The sequence below is a fragment of the Physeter macrocephalus genome, chromosome 13, assembly GCF_002837175.3.
Source record: "Physeter macrocephalus isolate SW-GA chromosome 13, ASM283717v5, whole genome shotgun sequence".
Lineage (NCBI taxonomy): Eukaryota > Metazoa > Chordata > Mammalia > Artiodactyla > Physeteridae > Physeter > Physeter macrocephalus.
Window position 1 is genome coordinate 12,328,046 of NC_041226.1, and position 12,534 is coordinate 12,340,579.

The following is a 12,534-nucleotide window of genomic DNA, read 5'->3' on the forward strand; positions in this document are numbered from 1 at the left end:
CCCCAAATCATATAGCAGTTTAAAAAATTAACGATTTACAAATTATAGAAAAGATACGTTATCTACAATATATGCCAGGTGACTCGTTAATTTTTTTTAAACCCACATCCAAATGAATAATTACATTAAACTACCATCTTGGATCTTGGTGCTTTCTAAAATTCAGAATTCACAATGAGGGGACATACCTGAATTTTTGGTGGTTCTTTTCTCGGGAGAATTGGGCAGAGAAAAGAAGGCAGCAGACCTTCACTCTTTGGAACAGGCCCTCTATAGCAAACTTCAGCCTGGGGCACCTTCTTATGGTCAAATTAAAAACCTTTGAAATTAGAAGTTCATCATGGAAATGCTGACAGATCCTGACCCAGAGACAGGCTAGCAGGCAACACAATAATATGAAGAAAGCTCTCCCTCAAGCACAATTGCCTTTCAGCACAGGGGATAGAGTTGTCTAATGGGCACTGCTGGCCAGCAAACAACCATGATTTAATGTGCGTGAGCCTTGGTCATACGATAGCTCCGTGACCCTCTAAGCTAAGCCAGTTTTTCATTTCTTCTTTTTTTTTTTTTCCAACTGAAATATACCTCAAAGGGTACAGGATTGCAATTTTAGCCTTCATTCATGGATATATTGCTTTTTTTCAACAATATCTGATGGGCCTGTTAACCACCACCCATGCGGGCCCTGAGCAGGTTCTAGGAAGGTCTCACTGAACACAAAACACCAAGCATTTTCAGTAGTTTATTTCCAATTTTTTCTCTGCTTATTTTAGTATGCACCACGTGTAAGTTAGATCAGGGCTACAGTAAAAACATTTTCAATGACTGAAATCTTACTTTTCCTTCAAATGATCTGGAGCAAATCACATATTCATTGATTATGACGAATAAAATGATTTCTGCTACAATGTCGAGAAAAAAAATGTGTTCACCAATATGAACAGTTCTCATCTAGAGAGATGGTTTACACGATGCAAGTAATGAAAGTTTTTTCCTTAACAAGTCTACTACCAAACTGAAACAAAATGAATCTTAAAATTCCCTTGAAAATACCATATGGTTGGTCATGTATCAATAAAGGGAAGACAGTCCCCATCACCAGGCCACCACCGTAAGAGCTATGTTAAATACTTAGGAAAAAAAATATGGAGACACTTGTGGCAATGATTAAATTGATAATTAGAGAGATAGATACACTGCCATAATGGTACATGTTTATTCTATAATAAAGTGAAATAAAAAATAAGATCAATTTGGTTATAGAAATTCCTTAAAGAACACCACCACTTAATTATTTCAAACTTGAACTATCCCAAGAATGTTGTGAAAAAAAATAGGAAGTACTGGCTAAAAGCAAAAGCAGTCTGGGTACACCCACGTAATCAGCATGCCTTGTGCTTGTCTGTTAACCCTCTGAGTACATCTCTGACATTCAGGATCTCAATAGCTTAGTGCTGAAAAGATTGCATTCCATCTGATTACTCAATATTTCTACTTGACAGGTCACATTCCGCTGTTTATTCAGCATAGATCACTCAAATTCTACAGCGATGCACTGGGGTCCCCATGCTGAATGGCCCTGCATTCTTCCGAGCTACCCCTCTGCAGTGTTCTGGGAAACACGCCACAGCTTCACACGGTCCACGGTCCTTCAAGACTTGGATGGAAAAAGGCCTGAGCCATGCACTGTAAGGTCTGTACACTAGATATTGGAGCAATACATGTAATGCCCACGGGAAAAGCAGTAATTCAGAGAAAGGAAAATCACAGTCTACTGTAGGTAGGTCTCTGCCCATAGGATTTTTTCATATTCCCACATTTAGAGTTGAGGCCAAGCTATTTACCTACTCCTTAGTCTTACTTAGAATAGTGCTTTGCTTTAGAGTTCTAGAGAAAGCAGTCGTTTCTGACCAGTTCAGGGAACTTTACTAATATGGAATCTACCTACAGGCCACACCCTTCCTCGTGTTCTGCCCTCCTCCTCCTCCCCAAAAAACCCAGCTGATTTGTGCTACTTTGTGAAGTTGTGTATTAAGCTTTCAGGACCCTCTAAAAGGGAGCGGGGGGGCGGCGGGGGGGAATCTCAATAAATGATCTAATATATACATGGCAAGACAACACAGACCGAAGAGTTAAACCTAAATGTGAAAGAGCAAAAAACTGGGGGAACAATTTTGCAAAAGTCATGACATGCTGTGATTTTAAAATCTAGAGTAATATAGACCATATCTTCATCAGTTGAAGAGTAAAAAGCAGCCATCAAAGATCCATCCGTATTTGAAAGTAAGAACTGACTGCGGAAGTGCCGCACACAAATTTCAAGACTTTCAAGTATTGAAGTATATTTCAAAGCCGAGCCAGTGAGTGCTGTTCAGCCATCTAGACGCAAATTTCACGAGCCATCACTCACTGGTCGTCTCCCAGGCCACAGAGTTGAGCAAACCTTAGGAGGACATTCGAGTTGGGCCCCTGCCTCCCAACACCATGGCCAGCCTCCCCGCTAAGCATCGCAGTGACTACAGGCTGCCTCAGGCCCCCATTCTGAACGTGACACACTGCAGTAGAAGCTCACTGGGGGAGACACAGGGCTAGGGAGAAAGATTTGGTAACAGGAGTAAAAAAACAGGTGTCGGACAGGACTTGGTCCAAAGAGAGAAAACAGCATCTCCCTCTGGACGGCTAAAGACAGTGCTATAAAAAGGTCATCTTAGGGAGTGGAAGTTTTATCCTCAGGAATACCCTCTAGGTCTCCCATCCTGTTCTCCCTGAGAGACTATATGTAGGTAACCCAAAGATGCACATGGAATGATCTTCCCAATGGTTTATTTCTTTAAAAACCACTTTGAGACTATTCTAGATCGTTTGGCCACCCTGCTTTCTCCTCGGCCATCTTGCAGAGCACCTGCCTCTGGGCTCCTATGCCCCGGTGCTCCTCCTTTTTATGGATTCCATACTCTATGTGGATTGCACACTGAAGACTGAAATGCATGAAAAAGCAGGTGAGAAAAAGAACAGGATCTTGTTGCCTCTTTCTGTTTGACATTCCAGCCCTATAGAGCACCTGGCAGTTTATTGCTCTTTTCCACCAGTTGTGTGTGTGTTTGTTTTTTCCTGTAGAGGTCTCATACTGAGCAGGCAGACCCTCACTCACCAAACACAGGACAAGGTATGGTGCCTTCCTGAGGGTCTGCGCTGGCAGTAGCAGCAGCTAAAGTGGAAGCAGCATTTCTGGGGCGTCATCAGCCCATCTTCATATGGAGGCAATTTGGGGGTGAGGGCACCATCTATATTCTGGGTCAGGCTGTTGGTCACAGGCCCAAGTCCCTCCACTCGGGATGCAGGACTCAGGGCAGCTGACAGTTAGACCTCCAATGCAAAAAAAGCCCCTTTCTTAATAGGATTGTGAAGAGGAAAGAGGGGTGCTGATGCTTAAGTTATAAACCTGCCATGTTCTAAACCCACAAAAAAAGGACACGCAAGATATCATTCTAGACGCTCTTCTTGTCTGGACAGCTCAGCATCTAATAACAACCCCTTGATCTGCAGCAAAATCAAGAAACGTGTGTTTAAACCCAAAGGCCTGAAAAATCCCCCAAGGGTTCCCCATAAAATCCTATGCACTCAGAGGGTTAACAAGTGCTATGTTACACACTGCAGATCCTAGATTGACTGATGAAAACATTCATTGCTTCTATGCTTAAAAAAGTTGCAAAATAGCCTTAACCCTTTGAGGACCCGATTAGCAGCAAGTTGCCATCTCCACCAACGACAAGTCACAGTCTCATTCAGCAAAGGGAAATCGCTACAAGGATACCAGAAAACACACTGTTCTGCTCGGCCATTCAAGCATTGAGTGCTAGGTAGATCAGATGAAACTGTTTTACATAAATTTGGAAAAAAAAAAATCTCAGAGTCTCAAAGGGCTAAGCTAGGGCTTTGAGTAAAAGGGTCTTGTTAAAAGGGCGAGTTTGGGGAGCGAACAGTCTCGGAGGAGCTCGGGGAGTAGTCTTCCGATTCCGAGTTGAGTTCGGGCGGAGCTGGCTGGGCCTTGTACCGGCTCCTCACATCCGGGTTGCGTCTTCGTCGGAAAACCTGCCTCTCCTTATCAAGAGCGGTGGTCTAGCAGGGGCATAAAATGAGAAAGAGGACAATTAGGCTGAAGGAAATGGCAAAAGGAACGATTTCTGGAACTTTCTGAGGTCAGAAAAATATGCTGGCTAAGTTAACCTGTCCACGATGGCTCACTTTTGGTGACCACAGTCACCACTGTTGGGGTGCCCTCTGCTCCCCCAGAAGCAGCTCCTAAGGGCCCCTGGTCATGACATCGCAGGCACAGGCAGGATGGATGATGTCGTGGGTTCAACAGCTCCCTGGCCCTCCCCAGACCTCCGCTAGCACCACATCCAATACCCTCAGTCGCTCCCAGCCTAGCCAGAGACCCCCTGGTAAATGGGAGCCTCGGGCCTGTGTGTCTGACACGTGAGGACACCAGGCATGTCTCGTCTCGTTCATCAACATTCAGCTCCAGGCAGCTGTCTAATAAAGAAGATGAGAGGTGATGAAGTTGTCAGACATGGAAACAGAGCCACAAGCTCGTCCTGTTATTTTAGCACCGCCTCATTCTAAATGATCTTATTATCTGTTGATAAGGGAGTATGGCTCAATCTCTGGCAAGGATGGGTTTAATTTGAATGAACCCAATGCCTGAAATTGAAAACTGCTTTGAATGCAATTAAACCTGATGGAAACCTTCCCATGGATTTTCCTTTACAAAGTTCATTTTCATTGTAGTGTGTGGTAATTTACAAAACTGAGGTTCGATGTTGTAGGTATTCCAACTCTTGGGCCCTATGCCTCCTTTTCCTGAGGAAACCTCCTATGATCTCCAGGATGTGCTCTCCGGCCATAGCTCTGGAAGTTATTATGACATCAGGATTGGGAAGGGCATGACTTCATAACAGATTTAATGGGTGTGAGGAGGAACGGATCATTACAGAGAAAGCTGACACAGAGGGCAGAAGAGCAGGTACAAAGCCTGCAGAAAGATACAGAACACATATAAAAGTTGAAGGCATCCTTGTTTGAAAGTCCCTCTTTAAAAGGATGTAGCCTGGAGGTTATTCTGCTTTTAAGAGATTACTTTTCCTCCACAGGGATATATACCACCATTTTTCCTCTTGGAAATTTACTGTTAGCTTCTTCAAAGAACAGAGATAAAATTAATAGCCAGCCGGGTTCTGAGAACAAAGTGAAAACTAAGCCCCTCATACAATTGCAGCGTAGCATTAGAGCAATCTCAGATCTAAAATGGGCCAAGCAGAGTTCCAGAATGAAGTAATAAAGAAAGAGAGGCAGTGTGTAGAAACCAGTACAGTAAATGGCTTCGTCAGGCTGAACTGTTCTGCTTTAAAAACTATCCACACACTGAATAACAGTGTTACAAATCAATGAGGAAGATAAACTTTAATAATTCACTTCTCGTTTCACTAGATTGTTAATACAGTGATTCAATAACTGGTGTGTTGAAATGTCTACCTTGGATTCTTCGAAGTGTCGAATTTTTAAGGACCCTCAACTCACATACATAGTTCTTGGTCTTATACCCACCGATTTTATGATATTTTTCAGCATCATAAATCCAGATTCCTAACTTTATTTAAAACATTGTAAAGTTACAACAAACACATGGTATTTTGCTTTCAAAGCAAACTGAAAATGCTCTGTTTGTGTAGAGTTGAATGTAAAAAACAGGCGTCTATTTAGTCTGACACATAAAAACCACTCTGTAGTTAATCCAAGAGTAATATAAATGCTTCTCTTGGTCATAAAAAATATTTTTATTTCTACCTTCTTGAGAAAGAAAAAACAGTCACTGGCATGGGACTAATACTGACTAGTGGACTGAGGTTCTCTAGTGTCGGGGAGAAAATTGCACAGCGGGTTTGTAGTCAGAAATTTTGAGTCCTGTTCCGTCCACTGCTGACCGTGGGAACCGTTCACTCTGTTCTCAGTTAAATAAGGAGCAGGGATAAGGCCCTCCCACCCTCCAGAGTTGCTATATGTAAAAATGGATGTGCAAATGCTTTCAAAATGGTGAAGACTCCCAGAAATGGAAGGTGGTGTTTTGTTTTGTTTTCTTTACAGTGTAAGATATTGTTTTGAAATGAAGGAACTGCAGGTCAGAGGAAAACAGTGCAAAACAAAGCTCACATTAGAACTTATCTCAGAGTACTTTCCCTCCCTGCCTACTCTCACTGGCGCCTTCTCCATATTTACCTCATCTCCCCATAATTGACTCAATTCTTCCAAGTCACGCTCTTGGCTGTCAGCACTGAAATAAGCCATTTCTCCACCAATACTGTAACGCAGTTTATGCAGACGCTGGTGGCACTCATGGGCTTGGATGGTCCCATCCCCCTTATTTTCATCTTCATTTCTCCAGATGCTCATAAGGTCAATCATATTCTCTTCCTCACTTGTCCCTCTGCCTGGACAGCCCTTGCTCTGTCCCATTTAAGCAGTCAGTTCTGGCCACTCCTGCCAGTTTCTCTAGTTAGCAGCTTTTAAATGCCGGCCTTTGTTGACGGGCCTTCATGCTCAAATGCTCCTGGGCTTTCAGTTGTGCTGATTCACCAGTAACTTCATAGCAGCTATTTTTGGAAACATAGCATGTCATGATCACAGGTCATGGAAAAGGGTGTGATGGTTGTTTCTGTTGGATGTATAGACTCTTAGAATTGAAAGAGCATTTATAAAGCATTCTTTGCCCAGGGCTTTGCCTTTACAGGCAGGGAAACTGAGGCCCAGGTATGTGGAGAGACTTGCCCGTATCGCATCACTGACTAGGAATAGAACTCAGTTCTCCTCCCACGTGAGGCCCAGGCCATTTCTTCCCAGTTCAAGTCTACTGAAACAGAGCTCAGAGGAGCCACCGCACTCCAGTGGTTCCCTCCTCTGATCCCAGCCAGGGTGAGCCAGGGAGGAGACAGACAGCACGAGCAGCATCAGAGGCCGAAAGGCCAGGGCATTCCCAGGCTGATGGCCCGAGAGCTCGCTCAGGGACAGCAAGCCAGCCTCCACCACGTGTACAATCCCACTCTGGGCCTGTAAACAACTCCTAGGGAGAGCTGGGTCTCAGGACTGACAGACAGGCAGCTCCTGACTCACCCAGGTCCTCGCAACGTTCTCAAATGCTACGCGAGCAACGCTTGGTGCTCCCAACAGACCTGCTCCCAAAGATGATTGAGAGGGCATCGCTGCCCACAGGCCTCTCCTCCCAGGGCTCCTGCTTATTCTGCTTCTGGCTCTATGGACTGTGGTTCATTTTAAGAACCCCTCTGTGTTCCCATGAAGCCCAGTACAGCTATCACTGTGCATCCTGCCTGCAACGCAATTGACTCTGATGCACTGTCTTCCCTGCCACATTGTAGACTCTGTGGAGGGCAAGATCAAGTCTGGGCATCCTGTCTGTGTTCCCCCCAGCTCGTAGCACACAGGAGATACTCTCCAAATGCTGTGGCTTTAGAAATATGAGAAAGCACAACAGAGGTCACATTATTTCCCACTAGAGCACCCAACCCCCAGCCCATCCTGCACACACACAGCTGACAGGTCAGTTATCCCCAGGTCCGATTTGTTTACAGTTCCTCATAAAGTTGAACTCCTTGTCCTAACAGTCACAATGTGCTTACAGTAAAAATTTCCAGGGTCTAGTTCCGGTTATTACTCAAAATTATCCTGTGATATCAGCAGACCTCATGTCCCTGTTAGTGGACACAGCATCCACTTAGCTTATGGTTAACCATGCCTCGGTTTCCCTTTGGAAATCTCCCGCTCGCGTAATCTGTCATTCCAGTGGAGGGGACCCTACCTCCGTCTCTGAGGGTGGGGTGCAGATGGGCTTGTGACCCAGAAGCAAGCCTGTGCTGACTGTGTTCGCCAATACCCGTGATTGGTTCAGGATGGGCACCCGACCCAGTTCACGCGACATGAGGAGACTTTCACTGAGACTTCACATTCACAGTGAATTCCAGCTGAGAGGATAGCAAGCCTGGAGCTGCTTCCCACATCCTGGTACCACGTGAAGTTCCAGACTAAAGCCATCACGGGGAGGCAGAGTGGAGGGATGGAAAGAAACCAAGCCCTACCGAGTGCTGAATCCACGCATCACTGAAGCCAGACCCAACCTTTGGACCTTTCAGATGATATAAAACCATACTTCTCCTTTTTGCTGAAAGCCAGTTTGGTTTGGGTTTTCTTCCCTTGCAATCCAAATAGTCCTAACTGATATCTCTCCGAAGGTACTTGAATCACACTCACCTCTGCATCCTGGCTTACGGTGTTCACCAACCTGACATCACCTCTCCCACCTCCTGCCCGCTCACATTTCTCTATTTTCCAAGATTTGATCACATTTTACCTTCTGCATCGCACTTTTTCTTTCTAAATTCCTCAGGCAAGTATTGTCTTGACCAAACTTTTGACACTTACTGCACACAGGCCTATTACCTTTCCTTTGCATACTTCCCAAATCCCATGCAAGCTGCTCTAGGGTAGGATCTGAAACTTCTTTGCATTTTCCAGAATGCCTAGCCAACTGTGACACACATATAAGGGACAGATTAAATATTTCTTAGTTAATACAGAATTAGATTATTTTAGGTGATTAGGTACTTTCCGAATAGCAATGACAAAAGAAAATAGAACCCCGAACAACTCTATAATACAAAAGAGTAAGAAGTTAAAGGTATTATGAGTCCAATATTTAAGAGTGCAATTTGTTTTAGATATGATCAAATGCTTACAGTAGATAACATTAATAACCTCATATATTTATCTACTCAACAACTACATATCGTGGTCCAATTCCTTATCACAGTAAGCACTGTTATATATGATATCTTTAGAATTTTAAGTGTGGCTGTAAAATTAATTGCCTCTAAAATCTGTACAGTTAAAACTTTACAGTTGAATTCTGTGGCCCGACATGTAGTTCAAGACAGATGAATTCAGCAAAGAAATAGAATAATAGGCCAACACATAATTTTTTAAAGTATTGCTATAAAAATATATATTATCCAACTGATAATTTTCTCCCCAGAAAACATTCAAAACATAACTTCCCCTCTGAAGTGCTGTATCATAGATTTAAATTCAGGGCCCTTTCAACCATTTCTGAAAGACTGCTTTCCTCTTTCTCAATCACAAAAATTTCCCAGATATCAAGGAAACTGGGTCTCTCCTCCCTAATGCCTATCTTTATAAGGTAAGGTGGTCCTAAGTCTTGATGGTCCATTAAAACTTAAGACTTCCTAACGGAGTTTTTATTTTATTGGTTATTTTGCTCACGGTTTGCAGCTTTGTGGAACAGACATGAATGGACTTGCAGTAGAATTCCCACGTGTTTCCTCAGTAAGTTATCACTTCATTAAAAGCTCGTAAGAGAATCTGAAGCCTGCATTATCACATTTTGGTGCTAAGTATCACAGGTTAGAGGTGAGCAAGAAATCTCTTGAGATTCTGGAGTTGACCAGTAGTAACCAAATAGGAAGCTCTAATCTAGTTATTTAAAATATGTACCCAATAACAACGGCTATGTCGTGTGCGGGGCTATAGCCAGCTAACAGTGGACTGGGGGATCCTGACAGACCAAATAACTGACCAAATAAAATGACATGGAGAAACTAATATAAACCTGCTCTACATGAAAGAAACACTGCATATCCCTACCTCAGACTGCAAGCTCTTGGTGATCAGAGTGTCCTTAGGAGGTGCTAGATGAAGTGTGAAAACCGAGGAATGGTAAGATCATGCCAGTTACCTCAGCAAATCCGGGGGCGACACACATAGCAGTTGGAGCTCTTAGAGAAATTCATATCCATCCCGTTTTGGTGCCTGCCTTAACACCAAGCACGCACGAATCAGAGACAGTGCTTGCCTAATACCCAGAATATTTATTCCAACAATAGATACATCTTTGGCCTTTTCCGTTACAATGAAACAACACTATCCTCCACGCAGTACTCAGATATTTTAAATCCTTCTTTCTGACATTAAATTTGGAAATCAGCATAAATACCTAGGAGGTACCCATCTGGCCTATCTTTGCAATGCTATAGGAAAAATACAGCATGGAGGTGGAAGGTCAGGAATGAAGTGAGAATATGAATTGGAGCATTACTTTGTTTTTGCAAGTCTGAGTCACCCACATCTGTGTAATGCTTGCCTTGTCTGGTAGCTTTAGCGTAATCCCCTTGGTAGCAGCAGCAGGGGGAAGTCAGGAGAACCAGCTTTTTGTCCTAGCTCAGCTGATTATGTGACCTTGGACACGTTTTCTAACCACATCAAGCCATTTCCCAGTCTGCAGCCTGAGCTGAGGTACAGTGCCTCACTCCTAAGGAAACTTCCACCTATGAAATACCTGAATATGCTTAATATCACCATCAATCTACTAAAATGGGTTATGTTTTTCTCTTAGTAAACAACAGGCCTTCCAGTCTATGGATCAAAAATATTTCTGTTCTGCACTATGTGCAGGACCCACAAGAGATGCACCTCGTTTAAGTTCGGAGGCGATGTTTCCTGTCGTGGCAGTAATTATTGGATTTAAGTAACTGCATTTTTCAGAGGCGAACGGTGACTGTTTTTCCTTTTTCGCTTTTCTTAATTTATTGCCAGCCATCCCAAACAGTCTTCATTTCATTAATAAAAGAACATTATCGTGCATGTTGCCTTTGAGCCCATCCATTATTCATACTACCTAGGAGACTGAGCCAGGGATGCAGCTGTTGGGGCATTAATCTCAGGAACGCTCTCTCCTTTGCTCGCCCTTACTCTGTAGGGACTGAGTTACGATTTGCTTGCCACTTTGGAAATGTTTTGCTTGATAGTAAAATTAAACTGACACCTAGATTGATATATCCACCCTTCTCATTTTTTTTTTTTTTTTTTGGCTTGCTGTCATGCTTATTATGGTTCTGTTTCGTTTTGCTTTAATATCTTTTTGGGGTCTCACCAGGCAGGAACTGCACAGTATCCGGATCTAAGACACGGTATTTCCCTAAAGTGAAGGTGACCATTTAAATGGCAAAAGGAGGCTTCATGAAACGAGCGGCCTTCAAAGCTCCTTTCTAGGTACCCGTCTCTTGAATGTGATTCCTCATTTCCTGGGGCAGGGCGGTCCCACGCTTCCCCACCACTTCATAAATATAGGCTCCTCCCGCTGATCTGGTTCTTAATAGAATCCCACATTGGTCCACCTCTGCAGAGGGTTGCTGGTGGCCTCCCATCAGGGGGTTAAAATGATAGCCACTTGCTGAGGTCAGGTTTCTAGAGGGCAAAATTCATGTGTTTCCTCTGCCCTACGGCCCCTGATTTTCTCACAGCAGAAGCTAAGCTGAGCTGCCATGTTTTTCCTTCATCATGCTACTAAAAGAAAGGACAGCTGTAGGCATAGTTTATCTTAAGAAAATCTATGAAAATTTAGAACTAAGCAGGTAGATTAAGGGGTAACTCCTTTTATTACAAAAGCAATTTTTTTAGCTTTGCCGAAGAATTACTCTTGGGTTGCTGTAGTGGGATGCTACTGTAAGAGCATCTCATATGTGATTTGATTGTCCAGACTCTTAAAAAAACACATTTATCTTCACAATCAAGGTTTCTCTATATTAATGGTCCCTTGATGGGAAGATTCAATCATTCATTAATTTAACAAATATTTATTTATTGAAGTGCCTTCTATGTGCCGTGCATTCCACTAGCTGGTGGTGATACAGTTTTTAACAAGCCTGCCAGGTGGTGCTTTTTTTCTTTCTTTCTTTCTTTCTTTTTAAAATTTAGCCAGGCCGCACAACTTGCGGGATCTTAGTTCCCTGACCAGGGATCGAACCAGGGCCACAGCAGTGAAAGCGCCGAGTTCTAACCACTGGACCGCCAGGGAACTCCCTGCCTTTTAATTTAGAAACATTTTTCTCCTACAACAGGAATTGAGAAACTTTTTCTGGGAAGGCCAAGAGTTAATACTTTAGACTTTGTAGGCTATATGATTCTCTGACACAACTACTCAATTCTGCCTTTGTAGAGTAGAAGCAACCATAGGTAATTTATAAATGAATGGGTGTGGCTGTGTGCCAATAAAACTTTATTTAAAAACCAGGCAGTGAGCTAGATTTGGCCCATTGGCTGTAATTTGCCAATCCCTGCCCTAGAGGATAACTTGTTAAACTTATACTTCATCAGGATTTGGGGCTATAGACTAAGTAAAATTTAATGCCCCCAATTCATGAATAATCTAACATATAAGTTATTCAACAGTTTATCCCAATCAATCAGAGCATCAAAAAAGGTCACGGTTCTACTTTAATAACAAATGCTTGGATCTGGAGAGAGATCAGTTTTCCCAGGAAAATCTGTCTCTCGTGTGGTGTGGAGCGGATGATTTTCTCCTGGAACAGTTTTTTCTGGGCTCCTCATTTGGGCTGGGTCCATGAAGGTGCTTTTGCACAGGCCACTCATGTCATCTTCACCACAGATTTG

General features: G+C 43.3%; 1 protein-coding gene across 3 annotated transcripts in view; it reads right to left on the reverse strand.

The window, feature by feature from the left end:
• Nucleotides 1-544: 544 nt before the first annotated feature.
• The window catches only part of DCLK1 (doublecortin like kinase 1), a 334,804-nt gene continuing 322,814 nt past the window's right edge, over nucleotides 545-12,534 (reverse strand). For 2 of the 3 annotated variants that reach the window (XM_028497941.1, XM_024125852.3), the window contains one exon: nucleotides 2,041-4,119. In XM_028497941.1, the coding sequence (XP_028353742.1) occupies nucleotides 3,955-4,119 (165 nt within the window). In that variant the 3' untranslated portion in view covers nucleotides 2,041-3,954. Of the gene's footprint in view, nucleotides 4,120-12,534 lie in introns of all 3 variants that reach the window. The other variant, XM_028497940.2, reaches the window with a different exon arrangement.